General features: G+C 43.8%; 2 protein-coding genes across 3 annotated transcripts in view; one reads left to right on the top strand and one right to left on the bottom strand.

Annotated features, from left to right (window-relative positions):
• The window catches only part of ablim1a (actin binding LIM protein 1a), a 38,262-nt gene extending 36,623 nt beyond the window's left edge, over nt 1–1,639 (bottom strand). For both annotated transcript variants that reach the window (XR_009923902.1, XM_062400536.1), the window contains exon 1: nt 1,423–1,639. Coding sequence is in view for 1 of the 2 variants with exons in the window: in XM_062400536.1 (XP_062256520.1) it covers nt 1,423–1,513 (91 nt within the window). In the remaining variant the exon portion in view is untranslated. The remainder of the gene's footprint in view (nt 1–1,422) is intronic.
• A 4,543-nt stretch (nt 1,640–6,182) lies between these two features.
• Nucleotides 6,183–18,259, top strand: fhip2a (FHF complex subunit HOOK interacting protein 2). Its single transcript, XM_062400525.1, has 17 exons — nt 6,183–6,479; nt 7,486–7,564; nt 8,682–8,851; nt 9,170–9,274; nt 9,396–9,518; nt 9,666–9,881; nt 9,982–10,178; nt 10,747–10,861; nt 11,017–11,093; nt 11,201–11,393; nt 11,996–12,159; nt 12,897–13,043; nt 13,131–13,221; nt 13,808–13,951; nt 14,764–14,904; nt 15,468–15,571; nt 15,658–18,259. Exons 1-17 carry the CDS (start codon nt 6,435–6,437, stop codon nt 15,767–15,769), a joined length of 2,223 nt encoding a protein of 740 aa, XP_062256509.1. The 5' UTR covers nt 6,183–6,434; the 3' UTR covers nt 15,770–18,259.
• Nucleotides 18,260–19,521: the final 1,262 nt, after the last annotated feature.

Genomic DNA, 19,521 nt, shown 5'->3' with positions numbered 1-19,521 from the left:
CCGGTTTCGCCCAGTCCCTGTTGGCCCTCCCCTGTGGCCTCATCACGTCCCGAGATCGCACAGTGCTCCTTGCAGGCCTAGTATGAAATGAAATCTAACTTAGATTGAGGTTAGACAGTACAGTCAAGGCAGAGTGGATGGATGGATGGATGAATGGATGGATGGATGGATGGATGGATGGATAGCATCACTGAGATCCAAGACGTACTTTCAGGGTAAACTTCATTGGACGTCTGCCAGTCCTTTACAAGGTCATCCCAGCAGCCAATAATGCACAGTGTTTATTATCAGCAGGATCCTTCAAAGTAAAAGAGAGTGTAACTACATCAGCACTGGGGTGGAAAAGGCCTGCAGTCACTCAATGTTATCCTCCAAAATCACTGGATGAAGAATTTTGGAATTTGTAAGAAGAAATGTTCTGAGATTTGAATCTTCGAAGCATCTAATATCGGGATGGATTTGTTTTTGCAAAAAACTTTCAGAGCATCTTCTTAACAAGCCGCATGCATATAATCAACATCTAGCCAATGAATTCTTTATCTTAGATGTGATCATCTTCTTTCTTGGAAATGTTGAGTTCAGTGTGCAGTAAATATTGAGTCATTGTCTGTTTGGAAAGTTGTTGAAAGAGAATCTGAGCAAACTCAAAAGCAATGTAACTTCACAGTGCACTGATATACACTGGAAACATTATGGGAAAACATAATCCAAAGACAGAGCTTTACGCTGATTAATAATAAAAAAAACTCCATGACATGTCATAATCATCAAACTGATAAGACTAATCACAGATCTCTACTTTCTCCTACTAAATGAAATGAACACTGGGGTCCATAGACCCGATGGACAGCAGCAGACAATGACAAAGCACGAAGTACCCTTTTTGTCTGGAGATGTTGGGCTCGGCCTGGACATCAGGTTCCTCTTTGTCTGACAGGGTGCACAGCAGAGGCAGGACGTCTGAAGTCAGCAGCATGAGTTTACTATTTATATCAATACGGGACTTGATCTAATTCAAATACATTTAGCTTAGAAGCACACTTTTATTCTCAGAGAAGAGATAAGATGTGATCGTCATGAGCTGGAAGACGTAAACTCTTACACCCCCACACGCAGACACATGGACCTCAGCGTACCTGAGGACATTCTACTCTGCTGCATTGAGGCGCTGCCCTCCAACTGTCATCCACTGTGTGGTAGCTTTGCCACAACGACCCACACACTCGCAGATCAGCCCACACATGCTCGTAAAACAAGACTGCCGCCCCTGCAAGCAGACAAATTAGCATCGCACACATAACACATCCCGAATGGTTTCATAGCCTCTGCTGTTTCTTCATCCTGCTCCGCACTGGAAGAAACACACGCACTCATCTACACACACACACACACACACAGCTCTTTATGTTTCCCATGTCTTACCATCCAGTCCGAAGCAGGAGGTGATTTTTTGGGCGTAGTTGCAGAGCCCATCGTAGCCGGGCTGATTCCTCTCCGTATTCCTCTCCCCCATCTCTACACACTCCCACACACACCGTCCCGTCCGGCAGCACTTCCACTCCTTCCCCAGCACATCAATTATTCAGCCTTTTGCCAGGACACATGCATGCGCGTGCACAGCAAACCCTCCTACATGCGATACAGTATACAGAGAGAGAGAGACAGAGAGAGAGAGAGAGAGAGAGAGAGACAGAAAAGTGCTGATGCAGAGGGTCATGCTGCCGGAGCACGAGCAGCCCTCTCCAGTGGTCGGATACGGAGGAGGCATCAGATTGGGTTACTGCAGAATGGAGCCTTGCCTCTTTTTTTTCATCAACCATTGATCATCAGGAGTGCACTGCAGTGTAACAGGCACGGTGTTCAGGATGTGCTAAACCCGTTCTAAAAAAACAGGGCGGGGCAGAGGAGGAAGTCAAAGCAGGGCAAGACTGGAGATGTACAAGGTGTCGGGGGATAGAGTCGCTTAAAGCAATGTTGATATCCAGATGTGATGATTACTTTACTTTATGGTGCTACCACAGGAAAAGTTCCTGCGCATAAAAGTTACATGAAAATTTGATTTAACATGATCGGGTATTTAAGCTTTAGGTTACAGGACTTTTACATTTGAACATTGGAACCTTGTGGTAAATACTTTTGTTAGGAGGAGAGGAAAACCCTCAAACACATCAATTCAGCACACTTCATTACTTTACCACAATGTCTCCAAAGAGGTTCATCAAATCTAATATAAGATATGACCAACACTGACCCACATCCATTAACAAACCCACAGACGGCCGGCCTAAATGGTCCAAGATGAACAATTCATTAACCGGCACCGCTAACCAAAACAGTGAAGAAACCTCAAAGCTATTAAAACAAATGGTGAGATTCTGCTAAATGGAAAAGCAGAGGGAGGTTTCCCACACCAGGAGGGGTAATATACAGTAGATGGAGGAATTTGATAAGAAACATAATCCCTCAACTCCCAGGGTGACCTTGAACAATGTATTTCACCCCCTTAGCTCATTGGCCATCAGCCTCGTAATGAGCGACTCACAGGGAGAAACGAAAATGGCTGCACAGCTTGAAATAATATATGCAATATGTGCTCTGTCTAAATCCCCCAGGATACTACACGTTTGATTCCATCATGCTTGGCGATTCCCGACAAAAGAAAAACAGCACGGGAAATATGATCAGACTAAAAGTCTGGGAAAGAGTTGTATGCCCGCGAGGGTTTATTATAAGGTGGGGTAATGGAAGGGCATCTCTTCCAAGGTGATGGCCCTGTGCTGATAGAAGAGGTGGGGGGTCGGTGACTGCAGGACTGAGAGATCAGAAATGGCAAATGCTAGCTGGACAACTGAAAATGAGGCTAATCATAGGTGTGTATACTGAGAGGAGAAAACCTTGAAGTCATTTGATTGAATCTGATTACATCTTTTGACTTCCTGCAATGGGAAAAAAAATCAATCAATCGGCCAAAATGTTTTAGTTCTAATCTTTCCTGCATGTATTTGATGAGTGTTTACTGTATTATTGACAATACTACATAATGTAAAATCTAGAATGAAACTCAGAGTTTATACCTTCGCTGAGGCCCAACAGTACCCTTACGAACAGTCCCATTAGTATGCCCCCAAATTGCACACACTCATGAATATCAGTCCCCTAAACCTGCCTGGCTTATCTCATCAAGATCCATGACGTAATCTCTAGGAAATCTATGACAATGTTGAATAAGACCCTTTCTCACAATGACAAAGACACTGAAATATATTCCTGGAGCCGCCCCCTGATCTGGACCCGCACCAACATTTTGTGGGTACTTCCCTGACTCATACCACATCCTTCCAACGAGTTTTGCAGTAATCCCTTCAGTAGTTGTTGTGTAATCCTACTAACAGACAGACAGAGGTCAGACAGAGGTAATAATAAACCAAGAGAACAAGTTTCAGCTTTGGAGAGCTTTAAAATGAACATTAAAGTTGACGGATAATGTCAATAATCCAATAGGACTGCAACTTGTAACTATTTTCTCTATCAGTCTTTTCCTCCATAAAACATTAGGAAAAAAACAGAAAAACATATTCATTATAAATGTCTTCAGTCCATGTGGTGCCTTTAAATTGTTCTTTTGGCCAACCAACAATCCAGCAATCTGATGCAACAAAAACAAGCTGCATATCCTCACAACCGAGCAGCTGAAGAGGAGAAAGTTTGGCTTTTTGTCAAAATATGTGCAGATTAATTCCCTGTCAGTCGATTTATCAATCAGATGACATTCTGACTATAGCCAAAACATGGGGAGGTGCATGCAGGTTCTCTACATGCTAAACAAAAATGTATTTACATTGAATTGTTTATCTGCACTAAAACACATATACATCAACATATCAAGTGCATATGAAATGGGTACACTACGACCACTGTAACTGTGGAAGCATTGAATGTGAACCATATGAGTTATTCAACATATTGTCCCAAACATGCACATTTGTACCATTGCGCCTGATTTGTCATATTTGTTGAGAGATAACTGGCACTTCACTATGTTCAAACTGTAGAATTTGGGGTTGTTACGTCTCATGATAAATGATGGGCTGTTTGCTGGGGGCTTAAGCATGTTAATCAGATCCATGTCCCACAGAGGGTCTGTCAATCGTTGGATGGGCTCTGAGCTCCATCGATCTCCACCGGCAGCCACGAAGGACACATACAGTAGAAACCACGTCAGTGATGGAGGGGGTTCAAAGCCAACTTGAAACAGCTACACAGAGAAGGGCAGTTACAAACAGCTATAGAGCCTCTTTATGCAGGGTTGATGACTCATTCGATAACAGGATCACACCAGTCATGGTGAATGCAGCTGCAGATTTACTATAATAATTTTGAGGTCAATCAATCAATCAAAAATACTTAATTTGCACATAGGCAACTGGACCCGGCCGCACCACTCAGTGACGCGTGAGGACTCCCGCAGACCAGCAGGGGGTCCTGGGACTATAGCTTCTGTGGGTTTTTACATGTACCTGTGTAAATAACCCACCGGTCAGCTCCAACCAAAGAAGCTCCCTGGACAAGAGGTGATATGTCCACAGGAAACATGTCATATTGTCTCAGTCAGACAATCTGATCACAGCAGGAGGCTCTTTATCACTTCAGCCTCCAACACAGTCACCTGACATGAATCCAGGACAGCACTAAGGTCCACCTGCATGGTTTGCAGGTTGATCTGACCTGGAATCAGCAGCAGACACAGTGAGACCAATAGTTTGCTTACCTTCCCCCCCAAAAAACCAAACAACAACTAATCCGATACTTTTCATCACTTCACTTAAGGGGTTGGATCACACAACCCAACTGCATCACAACCAGCCACTTGAGAATGAACCCGGGTCTACAGCTTAAGTGTGTGCAGCATTTAACTAAATACATGCACCACCCCTCCTGCTTATAGACGAACCATCCACAGAAACAGCAATCACAGGAGGTGCATGTGCAAAAAGCAGTGGGAAATATATATAGTTGCACCAGAATACACAACTGTCCATATCAACAAGATAACTTGAGGGCTGCAGCAGTGGAAGGTGTAGTTTCAGCCGTGCACCGGTGTAACCTACTTAGAAACACAGTCATTTTTAACGCTGCCTCGAGAAAGACATCGCGAATGGGCTCTGTTCTCCACTGCGTCCATCCTTGAACCAGGACTCCCTCCATCAGTCGACGGAGGACAGTAATAGGACTTCCACCTGGGTGTGTATTGTTATGAAAGCTTCTGCGGCAAAAGAGACTCACCTCTAGCAGCAGACATGCCCGGTAGGTAGAGCCTCTTTCTGTCTTTCTGCCTTTCTTTAGCAGGGATTGTCAGGAGGAGGAGGAGGAGGAGGAGGAGAAGCCCCGGTGCGGTTGCAAGAGGAAGGATGGAAGGCGGACAACCTGATATTATCTATGCGTTAAGTTTTTTAACGAGGATTAAAGGCATGGTAGTGTTCAGCCTTTTGGGGGGGGGGGGGGGGGGGGGGCAGACCAGACTACACAGGCTGCTCGATGGAGAGAGCCCTTTCCCAGCCGCGACAGGCATGCATGCAGGGCGTGTCCTGGACCAGACAGCATCCCTCTTATTCTCCAACAACTTTGTGTCCATATTTGAACATAATGTCACAGAACTGCAGACTCGTGAACGAGATCAGATTCTTTGCAGGTCAGCCGAACCTAAAAGCAGGTAACCTACTTCTCCTTCCTCCCTCTGGGATGACTGTGCTGTTTGAGCTCAGTGGGAAAGTTGACTGGCTCTCTGGAGCCCCCCCCCCCCCCCCCCCCCCATTAATCCCGCTACCAAAAGGAAAATATGAGGCGATCTATTTCATGATACTTTAAAGCAAGCTCGACCTTGTATAAGCAACAAAAAGAAAAACGCTGCAATCCGAGGAAAGTGGCTCCAATCACGTGGGAGGAGGATCGGTAATATTTTCCAGCTGACTGAGATTTTCCACATAATTTATGCCGCTGTGTTTATATGAATCACATTCGGCTCCATACGTGTTAGAGGTGTGCTCATTGATTCTCGTCTCCACGCAGAGAAACACCGATCCTTCTTTGAGTGTCTCTTCTCTTTGTATGCGTCAGTCGCTGTCGGTCATTAAAAGACCCCTGTGTCTGGGGTCGCTGCGCCCCCTGCTGGTGCGCACGCGTCATCGTTTGGCGAGGGAAGTGCCACCGTGTCCAAAGTGTACGATACTCGAGTCTGGTCCGGGGACGTGCGGTTGTTTACGGCGGCTGTGCCAGGTCCAACGTGCTCCAGTTTTATTGCTGACGGCTTCTCCTCCTCGTTTCAAGGGTCGGTGTATGAAACCTCCAATCTGGATCGAGGCGGCGGCAACAGGAAGAAGAAGATAGAGGAATTCTCTAGGTCTTCTCGAGAGAAACTGGTCCAGTCGAAGAACAAAATGTTCTCCAAATTCACCTCGATCCTCCAGCACGCGGTGGAAGCGGTGGGTTATATTCAACCACATCATATGTTCATCTACTGGGTCTGTGATGTGTACTGTGTGTTCGCTGTAGCCGAGGCCTCTGCTTTCCCAGACGTCAACACAGCGTCAGCATAGGGATACGCTGCTAACTAGCTAGCTAGCCCATTAGCGTTTTGTGTTGTCTATTTGCCTTTATTCCCTGCTAGCTACAATGTACCAACATGTGTTTCTGTTTGTCCAATGTCTTTTGATACGAACTAACAGAGCGACTCGTCAGTGTTAAGTCGGAATCTCAGCTCGTCAACATGGTTACACATATCTTAACAAACTGAGCGTTAGCCCCCGACGTCAGCTGATAATAGCCGCAAGGAGCTAAGCTAACGGCCGTAGCTAGCTGGTTAGCTCCCCCGTGTCAAACAGCGGGGTCTCATGACGAGGAGCGGTGTCGAAATGCCGGGACATGCTCGTCTTGTGTTGCGCAAACGTCTCGTCGTTAATATTTCAGCCACAGTTTGTTGGTTATGTCGCACCGCGTTTCAGATAAGCGTCATGTAGCATATATTAGCCAGCTAGCTAACTAGCTTGAAAACCAGCAGTTACCTGTCCATTACCTGTTCTCCAGCTGCTTCATGTCTACAGCTGCTTAGTGATCACTTCTCACTCAGGTTTACAGGGAAACGTCTAAAACGGCTGTCAAATGTCGTAGAACTTCGAGGATAAGACCAATAACAAGTGTCACTCCTGGGTCACATGAAAGGGAAAGTTTAATTAAATTCTGAAACTTTGATCACAGCTTGGGATCGGGCATTTTGCAAACTAGCATCTCATTGGAAACTATAAGATCAAACTCAAAGAACCATCCTCAGCACTTTCTTAATCTCTCTTTAAAATGCTAAAGTGACTGACACATGTCTTCATGTAAGTGTTGTAATTAACATGATATCTCAGTTCAAGCTGTATAAACATACAATATACTTGTTGGTAAAGTTGTCATGTTTCTAATTTCAATATCCTTTTCCTTTTGCAGCTTGCCCCATCGCTGCCCTTGCAGGAGGACTTTGTCTATCACTGGAAGGCCATTACACATTATTACATCGAGACTTCAGGTAAGAAGAGAGACACTGATGTGGATGCTGTGATCATGTTTTCCTCAAGTGTAGTTATGTTGTTGTGCAAAGATGATGTCTTTATAAGGGCACCAGTCTTAGGTTTGACGTCAATGAGGGAAATCTAGGCCTGTTCAAAAGTTGTTCATAGTGTGTAAAAGAATAGTATAGATAAAGATGTATTCCCTGTTGATGAATCAATTCATTCATTTTTAAATAAAAATCTTAAAGAGTTGACTTAAACTTGATTTTTGAGCAAATTGCAGCATAGGAAATTTTGTTACTGTGGAGAATGCTGGGAATGTTGTCCTGGTTGGGTTAGTAACAACTATGTGGACCAGCTCCAGTCAGTGAGATTAATTCCTTCACCCGTGTGCTCTGCACCAGTAGAAGTCGTTGTGTGCTCTGTGACTGTGTCATTTACATTTAAGCTGGTGCTTGGTGGTGAAACCCAGTAATGTAATGTTTCTCGAACTGACATCTGCCTTTTTTTTGAATAATTTGGACCAGGAAAGTCTCCTTCTCTCACTCTTCACTCTAAACAATGAAGGATTATGTGTTCTACAAGTATTGCATAAACAAACTGGTTTTCACGTAATCACTGGTTTTGCAGACTTGTGACTTAAGCGACGCTGTTGTGGTTTTTTGACTGACTTTACTTGACAACCATGCAACCACTTGTCCATAATATTGATATAAATTAATCCTTTTTTCTTATTCGTCCATTATGCATTGCCCTTTTGGTTGCTCGCTTGTGCCCTATCCTGACAAACTTACACAGTCAATGCATATAAATGTTAAAAAAATAACTTTACTGTGAAGCTACCCAATTACAGTGGAATTAGCTTTACAAGGATTCTTTTTTTAATAATAACATCCTTTGATCAGAATACTGAAATAACCTTTCAGTAACTGAGTGAAATTCATTTTACACAGGGCGCTATGCAGATAGGCAGTTTTGCTTTTGTCTATTAACAGGAAAACAAAAAGTTTTAGCTTTGCACAGGTGAAGTGCTTTGAATTTAGCTTTTTCATGCTGAAACTGAAAACTTTTTCTTTGTGTTTTTACATTATAGACAAAAATGTTCTTACATGTTTTTGTATTTTCTCCTGTTAGATGACAAAGCTCCAGTCACAGACACCAACATCCCATCCCACCTGGAACAGATGCTGGACATCCTGACCCAGGAGGAAGGGGAGAGGGAGTCTGGAGAGACGGGGCCCTGCATGGAGTATCTCCTACACCATAAGATCCTGGAGACTCTCTACACCTTGGGCAAGGCTGATGTAAGACAGTCATGCTTTGGTAACTACATGAGCTACAAATTCAGGGAGATATACATTTCATGATATGACACCTAAGTGATATCAGATAAAATTTAGAAGAAATCATGACAGAGAATTAATAAGGAGTCCATGGAGTTTGGGGAAGCTGGACACAGCTGTTATTGTGAAATCGGCTGAAGTACAACAGTGAATCCAGAAGCTAATTGTACAAAGCTTTCGGTCAGAAAATTGTGGCCCAGGCCCCACTCGAGTGGACGGATCTGTTTTGGTGGACGACCCGGATATATTCTGAACATTTTCTGTTTGTATGTTTTCCAGTGTCCTCCAGGAATGAAGCAGCAGGTGCTAACCTTCTACACAAAGCTGCTAGCCCACATTCGTCAGCCTCTCCTGCCACATATCAACGTTCACAGACCTGTACAGGTAAGATGTGTACCAGTCCAGATTTCTGTGTATTTTTGATCGTTCTTTTTTCTGAAAATAGTCCATTAACTGACAGCCTACATAACTTTTTTCTTCTGTGGCTGTTAAAATGTGCTTTCAGAAACTAGTCCGTCTGTGTGGGGACGTGCTCGCTGCGCCGACAGAAAATGAAGAGATCCAGTTCCTTTGTATAGTTTGTGCTAAGCTGAAGCAGGACCCATATCTTGTGAACTTCTTCCTTGAGGTAGGTTTGCTATGACACGAGAGAAATTAAAATGAAAAAAGCTTCACATTCTAATATATTCATTTGTATATATTACTTTAAAGAACCTTCCAAGATTTTAAGAACCTTGCTCAGAAAATGTCTCAAATTTTGTGACGTTTCTTGCAGAACAAGTCAAAGAAACCTGAGTTGAGGAGTCCTGGAAGAGCCGAGTCTGTGAAGGCTCCAGACACTGGTCAGTCTCTCCCAGGGGAACAGGCGGGGGGCCCAGAGGAGCCACAGGCTGCTGCTGCCGCCTCCACCTCGAGTCCAACCAGCAACAACAACAACAACAGTAACAATTACAATCTGGTCACCTCCCTCCTCAACCTCACTAAAAGCCCTGTGAGTAAACTATGATTTAACTTTCTTCCTTTTGTTGTGAGTTAAAAGTTGATGTCCATGACCAATGTTCTTTTCTTCTATCCACGTCTTATCCCCTCAGGATGGCAGGATAGTGGTGAAGGCGTGTGAAGGCCTAATGCTGCTGGTCAGTTTACCAGAGCCTGCTGCTGCCAAGTGTATAATTGAAAACACGGAGCTCTGTGAGCTTCTGACTGACAGGCTGGTCTCCTTCTACAAAGCCCTGCCACAGTGCTTGGACCCCCTGGACATTGAGACAGTGGAGGCAGTCAACTGGGGGTAAATGTCTTTCTAGTGTTTACCGCCTAAAGGGTTGATCACACTGTCCTCGTTCCATGTCTGCTGAGAGTTGTAAACTCATTCCGCTCACACATACATGCCTACAGTCTCTGAGGGTCAGCGTTGGTCTGGCATTCCTCACATGCACACCTTATCCCACATTCCTTTTCAGTAGGTGGACATATTGCACCTGGAACCTGTGCAGTCTACACATTCAGTCAGTGTACAGTTGTGTGTCCTTGTATATCTTCAAAGCTGGGTTGTACAAAGTGGCAACTGGTTCTCCATGCACAGCCTCTTTTCAAAAACAAGCGTCAACGTTCTTTCACTTCTCGTTTTTTGCACCAACTGGAAAATGTTGAAATACATAAAGCTCCGTACGCACCCTAGCAGACACGGGTGGATACCGATATTTAACACCATAGCGGACTGAAACCACGAATTATCCTTAAAAGCACATATTCAATGAAATCTGTCTTGTAGCAACTGTGTCATTACAGCATAATTGTTCAAACGATATTCTCTGTGGATAACTTTAAAAGTGGTTTTATCTGCTTCACTCTTTCAGTCTGGATGTATACAACCAGAAGGAGGATGCTGCTGTGTTCACAGGGAAGAGGGCTCTCATCAGCTTCCTGTCCTGGCTAGATTACTGTGACCAGCTTATCAAGGAGGCTAACAAGGTCCGTAACCACTGCTGACTCACTGTGTTTTGATGCATCATGTTTTAGTCAGATTTGACGCAATGAAAGACCTTCTATACAAAGACGTTTTTTTTGTATCAGAACAGCACAGACGGCTGAACAGCTTTTCTTTGTTTTTCTCCCCTGCCTTTCAGTTGGCTGCCACAGTGATGGCAAAAGCAGTCAGGGAAAGATTCTTTGTGTCTGTGATGGAACCACAGCTCATGCAGACGTAAGTCGTCAATCACTCAATCAACCCGAACTGAAGATCTTTGTCTTGCTTGTCAGTGTGTTGTGACTGCTCAGTGACTAATGAGCTCTGCCTCTCGGTGCTAACAGGTCTGAGGTTGGAATCCTGACGTCCACCGCCCTGCTGAACAGGATCATCAGGCAGGTGACCTCAGAGGCTCTGCTGCAGGAGATGGTTTACTTCCTGCTGGGAGAGGAGAAAGATGCAGAGACTCCAGCGACTGTCGCCCAGACTCCTCTCAGACACAGACTCATTGAGCACTGTGACCACCTGTCCGACGAGGTTCTTATCACACAGTTGTTTATCTCCAGGAGAGCTAATCACTCAAACCACAATCTGATATGGGCTGGGACGCATATGAAGGAGCACCTACGCAGTTGACGTCCTCTGACCTGCTACAATTTCACAATTAATCTGAAAGATTTTTATGCTGTTCAATGCATTGATATTTTTAGTAGCCACCACCACAATCTAAACACTGAACATCACATAAGGACTTCTATCTTCTTCAGACTCTGCTGTGTCTGTCTCTTACTTGCGATGACAGACACACACACACTCACACACATTGACATCAGTCACATCTAATGTCTAGAAACATCACTTGGTGATTAATTCCAGGGCCAAACATGAATGTTTTTAATTTCCTACAAATGGCCATCTGCCCTTCAAAGATTCAGATTTCAAGTGATCACACAAATCATGAATTTGAATAAGTATCTGACAAGGCGACTGCGCACATTTTCCTCACACAAAAGAGGGATGACTCATCTCTTGGATGTTTAGCAGCATCTGCCCACTTTTCTGTCAGCGAGCAAACGCTTGGCACATTGCTGTTGATTTAAAGTGGGAGGTAATCCTAATTCTGTCCCCCCTGTCCCCAGATCAGCATCATGACGCTGCGGCTGTTCGAGCATCTCATTCAGAAGCCCAACGAGCACATCCTCCACAGCTTGGTGCTGCGGAGCCTGGATGAGAGGAACTACCTGGAGAACAAACCGCAGGAGGAGCGGGAGCCGCTGGAGAACGGCCAGCCCCACGACGCCGTGTAAGGACCTGCCTCTTACCTTGACCTCGCCGAGCTGCCCCACTTTACACACACTTTATGGGGAAAACCTTTGCACAGACACAGTCCAGCAGAAATAAAGTGAATGCATCATCTAGCTGTGTTTTTTAGATGTCCTGCCACTTCATGAATTATTTATCACTGTGTGTTGAGTCAGTGAGATGCTTCTGAGCCACAACTAAGTGGGATCATGATAATCCAAGTCAACCGCTTGCTGCTGTCAATCAAAGTCAGTCTAATGAGACTGAACTATAATGAGCAGTGATTGTGTTTTCTTGTCTTTGTCTTGAATGATTAATGAAAATAACAAAACATAAACCTCTTAAGAGGAATTTCTCACATTTTTACTGTTAATCATTTTCATAAGAATGAGTTATTTCAAGATGTGTTTTTTTTTTCATACATTCATATTTTTCATGTAGTTTTCATAGGTTTGCAGAAGAGTTGACAATCTTTAAAAACACAACTTTTCAGAAAAGTCCTATTTAAAAACATGTCGATTATATAACAGTTGCCACAGTCCCCAAGTGGAAGCGGCTACTATCAGATCTTGTGAATCTCAAATTGAAATCTTACAAGAGATAAAACATTTAACAACATAACAACCAGTTGGGTCCTTTTATCCAACTGACGTGTCTTGTTGCACGATTACAAAAATCATGAAATCTGATAAATAATAGTAATTTAGAATCTTTGATGAACTTGTGTTCTCTCTGCAGCGACCTCGAGGAGGATCCACTGTTCGGTGACGACCTCTCTCCAGACAGCAGGCTGTCTGGTTCTGATTGGCTCAGCTCCTCTCCACCGCAGAGTCCCGACCACTCCAAGTCCGACGGGAAGACGGAAGTCCACAAGATTGTCAACAGGTGACAGAGCTCATAATGCAACAGGTGTAGGGTTGCTCTGCCTGTTTGAGTCTTGAAGTTGTAACTCTTCCATATTTATTTCGGCAGTTTCTTGTGCCTGGTGCCTGATGAGGCCAAGTCATCGAATCACGTTGAAGGAACAGGCTATGACACCTACCTCAGAGACGCTCACAGACAGGTGAGATCTCGCTCAATGGGGAAGATTCCTAAATCCTGAACACTTTCTTGGAGCGTTTCACCAAAAAATGTAAAGATGGGTGTCATTACCACTCCCCAAAAGTGAAGCCAAAGCATCTCAATCACCACCTGGTGTTCGAGATGCAGCATATGTCATGTGTCCCTTCTCCTCCATGTTAGTGGATAAGACATGGACCAAACTAACGTCAGATACACTTTGAATATGTTTTTGTCAAATACGGTTTTCTTTCTGTAAATCTTTCCGATAAGTCTGGATTTAATTAGTTATTTGATGCTATAAAAATGGGTTGAAACAGCATGAGACTGACGTGTGATTGGTTGAGTGTGTGTATTGACGGTACCTCAAGACCGTGGCTTTCATTTCCTGGTCACTAGTGCATAGACCCTGGCTCCAAATGAGTCTCTGTGTTAGCAGTTAGGTATCTTGGGGTATTTTGGCTTCAAATCTGGAAAGTGGGAGGAAGTGGAGAGACGTTGTCAATCTTTATGTTCTTTACTTTAGTAACAGGGCTGAGGCAGCTTCTGAGTGACGGTCACTCATTTTTTTTTTTTATTGTTCCCCTCAGTTCAGGGACTTCTGTGGGGTGTGCCAGCGGTGGGACTGGAGGGGAAATCCTAAACCTTTCGAGAAGTGTAACTTGGACAACCCCTTCTTTGAGGGACATTTCCTCAAGGTCCTCTTTGACCGGATGGGTCGCATCCTCGATCAGGTCAGTTTGATTCACGATATACTAAACATCTATGGAACTGCTGTCATTATTCGGATGTCTGTATTAAATTTAGTTGCATTGTTTAAGCTCCACTAGCGCACAAGTCGGAATAACACACTAAAATTATTGCTGAAGATCAGAAAATCAGAAATGCAATTTTGCTTCTAAGGGAAGAGGTAGTGTTCAGCTAATAGAGTGACCTGTATTCAAATGAATCCCCCTGTTATCAGATTAAAATATTAAGACATAATAAACTCACTTATTCAGAGGTTTCTGAAGCAAAGTATAACTGGTTAATCTAGTTTGACATGTACCACCAGATTGCAGTGAATCAATGAAGCCTTCAGTATGTAAAGATTGAGTTGTTGTGCCTGTATATCCGAACAGTAACATCCTCCTGCAGTAGAACGTGTTCAGTGCAGCTGAGTTTAAATGAGGTCGTCTGTTCACAAGCGCAGCTCCAGAATACTTCTACTGTTGCAAAATGCAAATGAGCAGCTCATTATGCAGAAGCCTTCCAATTATTTAGAAAAATCTAAACGAGTGCCCGTCATAAACAAAGTGAGAAACCACGTTAGATGGAGTTGCGTAGATGACTGATAGAGATTTAGAAGCAAAATGCACTCGCTGGCAGCTCTCTGGTTTCTGCGTGTGCCTTTTGGGAAATCAAGTATTTATTTTGATTTCCTAAACGCTGAGAGGGAGCGTTATATTAATTGTCCCGTTTGTCATTAACACATTCTGACTACTGTGTGATTTTTCAGTTAGTTGTTATTGTCAGTGCTTCTTCTGACGTGTCCTCTGTCTCGCAGCCGTACGACGTGAACCTGCAGGTGACGGCCGTGCTGTCCAAGCTGTCTTTGTTACCACACCCCCACCTACACGAGTACCTGCTGGACCCTTATATCAGCCTGGCCCCGGGCTGCAGGTCACTGTTCTCTGTCATCGTCAGGGTAAGACTCTGGTTCAGATAACACCCTGTTTATGTTATTCATCCCTGGTAGCAGACACTTCCATTCCCAGAGAAGACAGTCGCTGTTATTTAAGGTTTTAACTTTATGGTTTCTGTCAGGTGTAGTATTGTGAAGTGTCGAAGATTGGTTTACAAAATGTTCAATGCAGCAAAACAAAGACACGATTAACTGTTGGCATTTATCTCAAGCCAGAGCAAGCGTGAATTCCACTTCTCTGTAATCTTCTCTGCGTGCTGCTACTTGACCTGTTTCTTACTGGAAGAAAAGCTCCTCTCCTTCTGGGAATCAGCCCAACTCCTTCTCTTAAGAACCAGTCCCAGTGGCTCAAAGTGAAGCAGCAGTTTAGAGGCAGTGAATGTCCATGTGGTGGTCGTAGGTTTTTGAATGTTAGCTACAGTCATGTCATCACTGGGGTTTTGTTCTGATGGGAGTTTTTGCAGTCGAATATAATTCAAATTTTTCAAAAATCAATTTGAATGGGGGAGAAAAACAGCCCTTCAAAAAAATAATAACTTCTCCTGTGTCCCTGTGTGTTCATGCAGGTGGTGGGAGATCTCATGTTGAGGATCCATCGCATCCCAGACTTCACCCCCAAACTGCTGCTCGTGAGGAAGAGGTTATTAGGTCTGGAGCCAGAGGGCATCAAGTACGTACCTGCACACGGTTCCATGCACTTACCTCCTGTGTTTACTTTAGCCAGTGCAGTTTTTAATCAATTGTTTCCTCGTTTAGTATCGACCACATGACTCTGCTGGAGGGCGTGATCGTGCTCGAGGAGTTCTGCAAAGAGCTGGCGGCCATCGCCTTCGTCAAATACCACGCAGCTGCCGCCTCCTCGCCGTAATCCTTCCTGCTGTTCGTCCATCTGCCTCAGCCAGGCAGACCGGGGTCGGGATGAAACCGGGCCTTTGGGGTGTACTGGTGACACAGGGTCGGCAAAACATTACAACTAACCACTCATCCCTGCAAGACTGTTAAAGCCCACACGGACGTGGTTTCCTCACTCCCCCCCCCCCCCCCCCCCCTCTAGCCTCTCGGGCGCTACTGTATAAAAGGTCAGACACTGCCCAGCAGCCAGCAGAGGAAGAGGAGGATGAGGAGGAGGATTCGAGAGGCTGAGGTGCAGGGAGACGCTGCATTGTCTCTCCCGATCCCCCCACCATCTTTCTTTCTCACCAGCCAAAAGATGATAGCCCTGTAATTACTATGTCAAGGGGAAAAGATGTTGTGTATTTATTTTTCCTGTCCCGTTGTCGCCCATTTGTAAAAGTCAATGCCTTAGTGTGTGATCACACCTTTCAGTTACAGAAATGTGTTTCTTTTTGAAACATTTAAAAAAACTATCTCTGCTCTCTCACATGTTGTCTGTTTGAAGACAAGAGGCTGCAAAGAAACTACCCACTACTCCTCAACCCTAATGTGTGTGTGTGTAGTTACAAAAGTCCTGACGTGCAGTATTCACGATACTGCACTCCCTTTTTAAATACCAAGTCGTCTTATTATTTATTTGTTTGCTTTCAGGTTGCCTTTTTAAACTCGCTTGTGCTGTCAGAGCTCATCTTTGATCACCGTCGCCCAAAGACCCATCTCATTTCCTCCTGTGAAATGGTGAATTTAGCAAGATATGGTAAATTTGCACATGAACCTCATTGCATCACGTTGCACGTGTTACATTATTCGACTTCATTCATGCCTTTTTTGTCGTTGGCTTTTAGGAAAGAGACACCTTGTTTTTGATTCTGCAGCAAATTTTGTTTTCCTAAATCTCGCTTCTCCAGACCCAGTGTTGATTTTCTCACACAGTGTTTATTTAAATCAGAGATAATCTGTGTTATTGTTTTTACAGCAATATTTAGTTTACTCTAGTCATGGAAGGGTGCAGAGGATAAAAACCTCTGGAGATACCGTCGCTTACAGCCGTGGACCTGAAATCAGATTGGATTTATTTTTAAAATCAGCCGGCCTTTGTGCAAACAAGTGCAAACCTCCTCCAAGGTGTCAACTTAACCTCCTCGGCAAAGTAGAAAGTAAGAAAAGACAATTAAAAGAACAAAATGTTTCAAATGTAAACCACTGTCTGTGGCTGCAGTGTCCTTAGAGCTTTGTGTTCCTCTGCAAGTTGTCACCACCTCCTATGTGTAGTTGCGTTTACTTCAGTATTACTTCTTCATGCAGAATAAGAAGGACGAGGAAACAGTGCTGTGCACGGCCGGAGCAGGGTTCACTCTGTCTGGTGGCTTCAAATCAAAGTCTTACCCCACTTACATCTGGTTTGAATTCTTCTGTATCAAGATCTTAACGTTAACTTTATTTCCTGTCAGATGTTGCCGTGTGAATGACTGATTGGTTGGTCGGTGTGAATGGCGATGACCTTGTTCGTGTGTGTGTGGGCAGAGTGTTGAATGGAAGCTGTGAGTCCCCGGTCTGGAGCTTTGATTTATTTTTTCCTCTGACATATCTCAAGCACCTGAACGACATTATGCAACAGCTTGCATGGAATCAGATTTGCACATTGTTTTTCTTCATCCACATTTATTATGTAAATATAATGAAAAAAAGCTTTTTGTTCTCTAAATATTTTCTTTCATACACCAAAAAAAAAAATCTAGGTTGTATCATGAGTAACGTTTCTATTTTAATGTGACACTTTTTCACAATAATTGTCAATCATGAAAATTTTCTAAAAATCAACTACTCTTTTCTGTACAGTTGTATATTGTATGTGTACAATAGCGATGGAGATATACTACCTGGTGTAATATGCATGCTTATACATACGTTTCCATTCTGGTGAGGGAGAGAAAAGAGGCGGACGTGCTGTGGTTATTTGTGAGCTGTCAGCACTTTGCTCTGACCCGACCGGGAGAAACAATGCCTTGCTTCACACTGTGGATCTCTGACCATGCCCCTGATGGATGTGGGGGGGCTTTGCTGCCTCACTACAGTGTGTTGTGATCTTACTGTGCTTCTGTCTCTTGTGTTTGGTTTGTGAAGATGTACAGAACTCTTTTGAGTTTAAATCTGATTTGCCAACTGATTTCAGACCAGTCACTGTATCATGCATTGCTGCTTTCCTCCCTATCCTCATGCTTCTTCACCCTCGTGGCCACTTCGATTATGTGATTGTGTAGAAGCTTTAACAGATTAAGATAAAAATGCATGCAGTCCCCCCCGCCTCCCAGTCCCTCACAGAGTAACCATCACTTCACTGTTCATTTACTCATCAGCAGCCATCTTCACCTCACTGCTCCTCTTTGGTTTCATTCAGGACAATATGGTTTTATTTCACATGCTCCGTCCCAACTACAAATAAAGATAAAGGTCTTCAGCAGGAGATGTGGTCGTTCTTTGAGCAATTCATCGTGTTTTTATTACAAAAAGTCTGTACAACAAAAACAGAAAATACACAAAAATATCCATTTCTCTCAATGACAAAGTGAAAACCACAAATCCTGTTCAATAATCTCTCTTTTAAAATCCATAGCTTCTAATAACCACCAGATTAAAGTGAAGTAGAAGTAGCTGGGCTCAGCGTGTGATTTCCTGTTCAAGCAGCACAGCAGGATGACATGAGAACGTGTTCAGGGACAGCACAGAGGACATGAAGCGTGAAAATGACCTCTGCCTCTCTCGGTCAGCGCAGCTACTTCATCCTCCGTCCGACTCTCTGGCTTCCAGCCCTGTTGCCGTGCTCGCTCATCCAGCTAATTCTCTAGAAATGAGTTGAAATAATCTCACTGCGGCCGCAGCTGAGGATCGCATGACAGGTCCAAAGTCACGTGAGGAGTTCTGGAACATTTACAAAAAAAACGAGTAAATCCTACATTTCACTCGCCTTGCAGTGATACAGCAATCAGCCACAGAAAAGAGGCACAATGGTGCAGAGGGAAGGCTCAGTCGGATGACTCTTATTCTCTATGTTTGCTGAGGTTCACACTGAGCTGCAGTCAGACAGGGTCCTAAAGGATCAGAACCTAAATAATAAAGACCTAATGAAGAGATCCCCTTGTACTCGAATGAGAGACAGTCACTCATTACTGCTGTAATATTACAGCGACTGGACTTACTAACAGAGCATCTCCACACATGGAAACACTGATGCTTTCAATGCAGTATTCAAGTGGAATCTTTAAATCTACACACACACACACACAGCGTCTAATGCAACAGTGTCCGATGTCCTGACTCAAATGAGGAGTAGCATCGTATAGTGCAAGCTCTACAGATTGATGAAGGCTTATCCGATCTACAAGGTTACAATCGCTCACGTGTTTAAAAACAGATTTTTGAAAAATTCTCATCAGGATATTACCTGTGTGTGACGTGTTCATTTTTGTTTGTGAACAATGGTGGAAATTATAGATACAAGGGTTTATTGTGAAAATTGAGAAATGATAATCATTTCCATCAGATTGTCATAGTTTGAACTATCTGTATATTTTAAGAGCCACATCAGGGCTTCATTAGAAGCCTTATGTAAAACTCACACTACACGATCACGCATTCGAAGGCTGCATTGAAACATGTTTACAGCAAATCACTACCTCCGCCACAGAGATAATGGATATTGATGATTTCACAATCACAACTCAACAG

Source organism: Platichthys flesus, chromosome 12 (genome assembly GCF_949316205.1).
Source record: "Platichthys flesus chromosome 12, fPlaFle2.1, whole genome shotgun sequence".
Lineage (NCBI taxonomy): Eukaryota > Metazoa > Chordata > Actinopteri > Pleuronectiformes > Pleuronectidae > Platichthys > Platichthys flesus.
Note: the sequence above shows the minus strand (reverse complement) of the source record. Positions and strands in the feature narration are given on the sequence as shown.

Coding starts and splice junctions, on each gene's coding strand:
- fhip2a (XM_062400525.1), top strand. CDS start 6,435: ATGTTCTCCAAATTCACCTCGATCCTCCAGCACGCGGTGGAAGCG. Junction 11,094..11,200: donor GAACCACAGCTCATGCAGAC/GTAAGTCGTCAA, acceptor CGGTGCTAACAG/GTCTGAGGTTGGAATCCTGA. Junction 11,394..11,995: donor GTGACCACCTGTCCGACGAG/GTTCTTATCACA, acceptor CCCTGTCCCCAG/ATCAGCATCATGACGCTGCG.